The sequence below is a fragment of the Kryptolebias marmoratus genome, linkage group LG23, assembly GCF_001649575.2.
Source record: "Kryptolebias marmoratus isolate JLee-2015 linkage group LG23, ASM164957v2, whole genome shotgun sequence".
In the NCBI taxonomy this organism is placed as follows: domain Eukaryota; kingdom Metazoa; phylum Chordata; class Actinopteri; order Cyprinodontiformes; family Rivulidae; genus Kryptolebias; species Kryptolebias marmoratus.
The window spans coordinates 13,184,848-13,192,563 of NC_051452.1; the positions used below are offsets into that span (position 1 = coordinate 13,184,848).

The window sequence follows — 7,716 nt, forward strand, 5'->3', positions numbered from 1 at the left end:
CCAGCTTGTCTTGTCTCCTCCCCCCACCCCCACCCCCTTCCTTTAGGCCTTCCTGGAGAGCTTTCTGACGCCGGGTCCCAGCCTGCAGTACAGCCGGGACCACTGGCGGGCCCGCCAGTGGACGCTCGTCAGCGAGGCGTCGGTCACCAGCGGCCTAAAGGACGGAACCACCTTCCTGCTCAAGTGCGTGGACTTCAGCCTGGTGGCCACGTCCAAGAAGATCCCCTACATCCAGATGTCCGAGGAGTACATCGACCCCAAATCTCACAAGTTTGTCCTGCGGCTACAGTCCGAGACCTCCGTGTAGGACGCCAAAAATCCTTGACCAGGTCGCGTTGCTCTCTGAAGTTTTCACTCTTTGTTTGAAGCTTTTATTTGAACTTTTCATTTTTTTATAAACATATAGAAATGTCTATATCGCGCACGTGTCTGAATTTATGGAGATTTTAATGTTGGACTTCGATCAAAAGGAAGAAAACGTTGCAGGACTTTTTTTGCTGGTTGTGTTTGTGTGAGTGTGTCATTTTTTAAATTTTTTTTTGCTATCGGCGCAATCACCTGTTGCATTCTGGGGTTCGGGATGCAGCATGGAGACGTTTTGAAGTCACCCCGGAGACGGAGAAACCTTTCCCAGCTGCCGTGGTGTGAGGGACGACGCTCAGTCATTACAGGGGATTTAGACACTTCTTACTCGTTAGAAAACCAAACGACTTCAGTAAAAATTGACCATAAACGCGCAGGTTTGTGTCACACTCCAGCAGGCCCAACCCTGAGCAACAAGAGACGCTTTGACTTCTTCTTCTCCAGGTGCCATATTACAAAAAACAAAACTGAAAACCTTTCCACTCCAGCTGGGAACAACAGGACGCGAACGCCGGGGTTGAACACAGAACGAGCCGGATAACAAGAGACACATGGACGCGGACACGTGCCCGAGGACATTTGCCCTTTTCCTCAAACGCTTCGGTAATCCTCTCAGGGCTTTTGTGTCTGCCGCCGCATCTGCCTGACATGACGAGACAAGAGCTGTGACTTCTGAAGAGAGAAAAAAAAAAAAAGACGACTACTGATTCCCCCCGGAGCAGGTTTGGCTTCATGTAGCAGCAAATTTTAATAAAATATAAAAGACTGTTTCTAAGACTGGTTTGACGACAAAGTGGGGCTACGTGGCGTCCACTGCAGAAGCTCAAATGTCCCGTTGTCAAAACCTCAACATTTCTGTCCAGTTGGCATAAAACTTCATATCTTCACATTTGTTTTCTATGGTAGAGGATTAAAAAGAGAAAAAAAAAAACAGAATTCACCCTGGCCCTAATCCTCTTCCGTAGTTTTCGCATTAAAATGCAAAGGGAAAGGAATATTTGTGGAAAGGCTATGAGCAAATACTATCTTACCTGCTGTAGATGGCTCCTTAACCCTCTAAGGTAAAGGTTGAAACTGGACGTTTTTGGACTATTTTAAATTTCCTTCATATTTCACCCTAAAAGTGGTTTAACCTGCCATGTTTAGAGTCAGTTTTCTCCCGAGAACTCCCCGGTTTTGGCGCTTCTCGCTCCAACGTGCTGAAAATATGACGACGATTTTCAAAAAAAAAAAATGTCTCATGAATAATTTATCATAACCTATCAAGAGAATTTAAAAACTGGTGTAAAGCTTGAACTCTGGACTTTTGACACAAATTAAAACGGAGTCTCTGAGAGGACGGATCTTTCCCGCTAGAGTATTTTAACCCTTTAAGGTTGACGCCCGCTCTGGAGCCCGCTCTGGAGCGGACGTCAACCTTAAAGGGTCAGTTCGGATCTGACTGACGAGCTAACAGCTAGTTCAAGCAACTTGAAAGTGCATTGCTGTTGTTTGAATCCCATAAACTTCATAGTAGTTCAAGCGAAAACTGCCTTATAGACGTTGGTATTTCCATAGACGTCTATGGTTATTACCATGAGAAAATACAGGGAGCGTCAGCTAGCTGTAGCACTTCCATCAGGGATGTATTTGTGCTGAAATAACAGGTAAAACAGTGTTTGTATGAACCACTATGAGACTTTGAAGATGTCAGAATATCAAACTGCGCAGCTGGACACCTGGTCGAGGATGATCCCTATTGATTTCAAGGTGACCGGGTTAAAAGTCAGGGTCAGAAGTCAGTCTTTTGTTTAAACCTTGTCTATGCTCCAGCTTCACATCCAACTAACATAAAAATGTCAAACTCTTTGGTGGTACTCTTGTTAGCCTGCATGGCTAAATCTGGCACATTTAGCCATGCACTTATTGCATGGTAAGGCAACAATCCAGTGTCATCTTGACCCTGCTCAGACTAGCAGTTATCCGTCATAATTAAGGTCTTTTTCTCCAAATTGAGGTTGATCAAAGAGCTGTCTACAACAGGTAAGATATTAATTGTTCATAACCCTTCCACAGAACCCCAGTTCCAAGTCTCATAAGTGTCCCTTTAAGATTTATTTCAGTGCATGTGCGTGCAACTAAAAAAATCCGAAGTTTCTTGAGCTGTGACTGAAAACGTAAACACAGCAAACATACCCAAACAGTTGACGGTGTGATGTTGTCTCTCAGGGCTTCTCTATGGCAGGAATTCTTCATTTACACTCATAAATCAACAGCGGCTGATCAACAATAGAAGCTGCAGCAGGGTGGAACTGGACCGTCTGGTTTTTTCCCTTCACTGCCTCGTCTGGCACACATCCCTCGAGGTCGATTTCTTCGTGGACTATCCTTCCCGTTTTATTCCCGTGTTATATAAGGTGAAGTCAGACAAATAAGTATGATATAAGCTAAAGCGGCTGCTTGAAATCCCGTCTGTCGGCTGATGTGGTCACACTTAAACACAAACACACTGAGTTACTCAATCAGAAAACATCCTCTACTGCCCTCTGGCTGCTGAAGCTGGTACTGTCACAGATGGTTCACTCATAAAACATTTTGAAATGTTCTTTTGCAAAAACAAAAATGCTACTCATTAATATATTAAACATGTCACTCCGATTTCGTGCTTGACTTGATGATGTGAAGAACTGCTGTGCTGTGATTGGTTGAGCTGATCTGATTCAATCCGGCACCAACTTTTCTCACGTTTGCTCACCGATTTAAAGTCATGTGAGCCCGATGTGACCGTGCCTCCTGGATTTCTGAAAACGAGCACCTGTATGTGTGTGTCATTCCAGTTCCCCCCTCCTCTTCATCCTCTCCCCTCATCTGCCTCACTGTTGCCAGGTTACAGTCCTCTGTTGTGGCTCGGTGTTTTGATGGGCAGCTTTATGACGACAATGGATTGATATTTGTAAGAAAAAACAAGAATAATAAACATTTTTATGGACATTTGTAAAAACTGTTGTGTTGCTGCTGCTGTTGAGGATTCTCTTTGGGTCAGTCAAACGTTTGTGCTTTTTAAGTTTATTATTTTTGGCATTTAGACAAACAAGGATCTAAATTAATTAGATTGAAGAAAAAAGAAATGTTATAAATTCTCCAAGTGAAAATTTTACTAATTTGCGACTAAATTCAGAATGTTTCTGTTGCCCATTTCGCTTAACAGGCCACTGCTTATTTTATCTTAGCGACTTCCTACAAATCCCAGAATGCTTTGCGGTTCACAATGAACAGAGCATTTTTCACTTTCAGGTAAATGTGATTACAAACGTCTGTTTTTTATATTTTAAATAAGTAGCTAGTAAACAGTATAGATAGTCATTCCATAGATTTAGTATTTAGTAAACATGTATATTATTAATATATATCATGCTAATTATTAACATGCTATAAGATTAGCTAGTTAACATGTTACGGATTAAGTAGCTAGTAAACAGTGAAGCTAGTTATACTATAAATTTAGTATCTAGTAAAAATGCTACATATTAAGTAGCTAATTGGCATGCTATACATGCTATTGATTAGTTAGCGAGTTAAAACACTATTAATTTAGTAGCTAGTAAAAGGAAATTTTGAAAAATAAAAGTATTTTTGATATAAATGCAGCAATTCCAAATTAACTTAAAGGCATTATGAGTCTTTAAAAAAATCAACATTGCACTTAATGTTTTATAATCTGTTAAAGATTTATGCAAAATTTTGGGTGCTAACTAATATTTTACATATGATTGGCTTAAATTGAATGCAGCCATTTTTGATTTCTTTAAACTGATGTAGGTAGGACCTTGTTTTTACAACAGCTGAAGAAGTCTTCACCTCTTTTTTTTCATCATCTCTCTTTCATTCCTCCTAAACAGAGAGCTGTTCAGTTCATCATATGCACCGGTTACAGACTAACACTCTCCCCTGTCGCTGCGCATTAAGAGTCCTGCTCTGCTGGGTGACACGCTGAGTCTAAATATCCGCTTCTTAGGCCTTATTCGGGTGGCTTTTCTGTTGTCATGGAGCTCGGCGGTAATTGGCCTGCCGTCGGCCTGTCACAGCCGTGCAGCCGGGCCTTGTGGGGGGAAATGAACATCAGTGTCAGCGGTCGACGCTGAAAACGAACAACCTCATCCCTCCGCGGGCCACGGGGCACGAGGCGGCCTGTCGGAACTCATCTGTCCTCGGCTCAATCCCCACCACCCACCCCACCCTCCCATTCCCGCCTTGCTCGGCGTGAGGAGGGCGAGGATGGATAGAAAGGGAAATGAGCATTTGCATCTAAATGGAATGTTTTCTTCCCTTCATTTCTCCCTCTCTATTTGTCCCGTAATGACTTGTAGATCGAGTCTCGAGATGAAATCCTCCTGCGTCTGTCTCCTTTGGTTTGAAACAGTTGTACGCTTATTGCTGCTTTAGTTTTACCGTCTTAAATCACCCACTGTGTGATATTTCAAGCCTTTCCTGGGAGGAAGAAAGTGATGCCAAGTCATTCTTTTGCTCGCCTTGTAGTCAGCATTCATGTAAAACCTCACCACATCCGACATCCACGGAAATATGACCTAAAGGCCCGCGCCACAACTCCGTAGCTCTTTTTCCCTCAGAAGACAGTGTGACATGTTTACTTGCCTCAGGTCACATTGAAATGAACACAAACACACTTAATTTATGCCCCTGAAAGGCGAGGCTCCCGTTTACACCGCGTCACATCTACCTCCAGGTGAACGACGACTCCAGCATCACTTTGTATCATTTATTCACGTTCACCAGGACTGTACACCAGTTTCTGCCGTTTGCTTTGCCCCAACGGACAGCCCCTTTAAGTCCTCCTTCACCCCTGAGCCTCAATGTCCAGATCTCCACAACCACTAAGAGGCGTAACGTCGCTGAATTATTTAGCGGCGTTTGAATAATTCAGTATGAAATGCTCACTGACGGATTAATCAATCCCAGCCGTCTGCTGTGGGAGCTATGCGCCCTGTCTTCACTACTCCGGACAGTTCTTAAGCAAATTATGTTTTCTTTCTGTTTAAATTTGTTTCTGTCTACCAGTTAAAACAGAAACACCGAAGTACTCATGCCGCACCACTAGGTGTCGAGAACGTCCATATTAACGACAAAAATACAGACAACAATTCCGTGATATGGTTGCGAAAACTAGCCCCCTTTGTTAACTTCGCCTTTGGTTATTCTTAAAAGCATCAATTTGAGCACACGTGATGTAACTCGATGATGTTTACGTGGCGTGCTTAGCATAAAAAGAAGCTGGACGGTCTCGCAGACAGAGGCGTAACGGCGGCGGGTTAACTTCAACCAACAAGACAGAATGGTGAAAACAGGCAAACTTTCAGATGCAGTCTGACTGAATTCTGAGTGTTTGCAACTGAGTGACCAGAGAGTCATAAAAAGGCCAATTTAAAAAAAAAAATTACAACCTTTTTTAATGTGCACACCTGGCTAAACTGTATTCTAGGCTACGCACATTATTTTGTTGCCAAACTCCGCACCCATCATCCCCCCCTCAGCCCTCTTCAACCTTACTGACTCAGCATTCACACTTTAGTTTTCCTGTTTGTAGTTTCTTCAGCGTGGTTTCAGCTCATTTAAACATCCATATATGAAAATGTTCTGCCTACTCAGGACATAACGGCTGTGATAAAGTGAAATATTTCACTTTATACACATTTTGTTCTCACTGAAATGAATGGAGAACTTTTCAGATCCTTGAAAATTTGGGGGCTCTTTGAAATCTGCTTCAGATTACTTTAGCTTTTAGTTTATGTCTTGCTAATTTTAGCTGTTTTACTTTTATCTTTTCTGTTAGTTTAAGCTTTTAGCTATCGTTCTAATAATTGTAGTTTTTGGCTATTGTTTTGGTCATTTAAACTTTTAGTTACCGTCTCGCCAATTATAACGTTTAGTAACTGTTTTGCTATATGCTGGTGTAGATTCTCAGTCATCCAGGCCATGGTAAATTCAAAAAAAAGTTAAAAAACAAAAACAACTGGACTTCTATTCTGTAGCTGAAGACGTTTCGCTTCTCACCCGAGGAGCTTTCTCAATTCAGAAATAGAGAGTGTGGAGTTGAGCTTTTAAAGCTTACATCACATCTCAGCTTTAAAAGCTCAACTCCACACTCTCTATTTCTGAATTGAGAAAGCTCCTCGGATGAGAAGCGAAACGTCTTCAGCTACAGAATAGAAGTCCAGTTGTTTTTGTTTTTTAACTTTTTTTTGAACTGTTTTGCTAATTTTAGCTTTTGCTAAAATATCACTAATTTCAGCTTTTAGCAACTGTCTAGCTAATTTTAGCTTTTAGCTATAGGTTTGCTCATTTTAGCTTTAAGTACTTCTTTGCTGGTTTTAACGTTTAGCACCTGTTTAGCTTATTTTACTACTTTTAGCTTTTACTTACTATTTTGCAAAAATTTGCTTTAAGCAATGTTTGCTAATTTTAGCTTTAGCTACTGCTTTTGTTGTTTCAACTTTTAGCCGTTGATCGGCAATGTTTGCTTTCACCTTTCTGTTTTGCTCATTTTAACTTTAGCTACTGTTCTGCTGGTTTAAGCTTTTAGCTACCGTTCTAATAATTTAGCCTCTGATTGTTCTGTTCATTTTAACTTTTAGTTTCCATTTTACCAATTTTAGCATTTAGCAACTCTTTTGCTAAATTTAAGTTTTAACTAATGTTTTGTTTTTAACTATAAGTTTGCCGATTGTAGGTGCTGATATGCTTACTTTAGCTTTTAGCTTAGCTTAATTTAGCTTTTGTTTTGATCATTTTAATTTGAACAATTCAGTTTCAGCTTCTTCAGCAGTGTCATTCACCTCTCAATATTTATGTATTCTCTTTATTTTAAATCACTGGACATTCAGGGTCGCAGCCTTGGATGGTTTCTGTCACAGGAGAGCTCCTGTTCAGGTGTCAGAATTTACAGAAACTAAATTACGATGTGTTCAAGACACCCGCAACAACCCTGGGACTATCCTGAGAGAAAATGTGCTGCACAAACTTTTTCAACTTGTTCAAATCTCAAGCAACAAGACCGTGAGCTCCTGCAGCTCAAGGCCACGTGAGGTAATTGAGAATCTCTGCAAACGTTTCGAGACGTTTTGGAGACTCCCTCACCGATGCAGTTTGGTGGATCATCCATTTTTTTTTGTGATAGACACATAAATTAAGGGATGCGATCAGGGGCGTCACTAGGTTTTAAGGACAAGGGGGGCTTAGCCCCCAGGAGATGCACAGGATGTGAGCAAACGTAGTGGGCGAGAACAAAATTTCTCAAACAGCTAACAAAACCTGAGTTGCTTTTCCACATTTTTGGACACATTTAACAGATACCTTACT

The 7,716-nt window shown here is 41.4% G+C and overlaps 1 protein-coding gene across 3 annotated transcripts in view; it reads left to right on the forward strand.

Annotated features, from left to right (window-relative positions):
* The window catches only part of vangl1 (VANGL planar cell polarity protein 1), a 56,729-nt gene extending 55,073 nt beyond the window's left edge, over positions 1–1,656 (forward strand). For all 3 annotated transcript variants that reach the window (XM_017432781.3, XM_037973844.1, XM_017432782.3), the window contains one exon: positions 47–1,656. In XM_017432781.3, coding sequence (XP_017288270.1) covers positions 47–307 — 261 coding nt within the window. In that variant the 3' untranslated portion in view covers positions 308–1,656. The remainder of the gene's footprint in view (positions 1–46) is intronic.
* Positions 1,657–7,716: the final 6,060 nt, after the last annotated feature.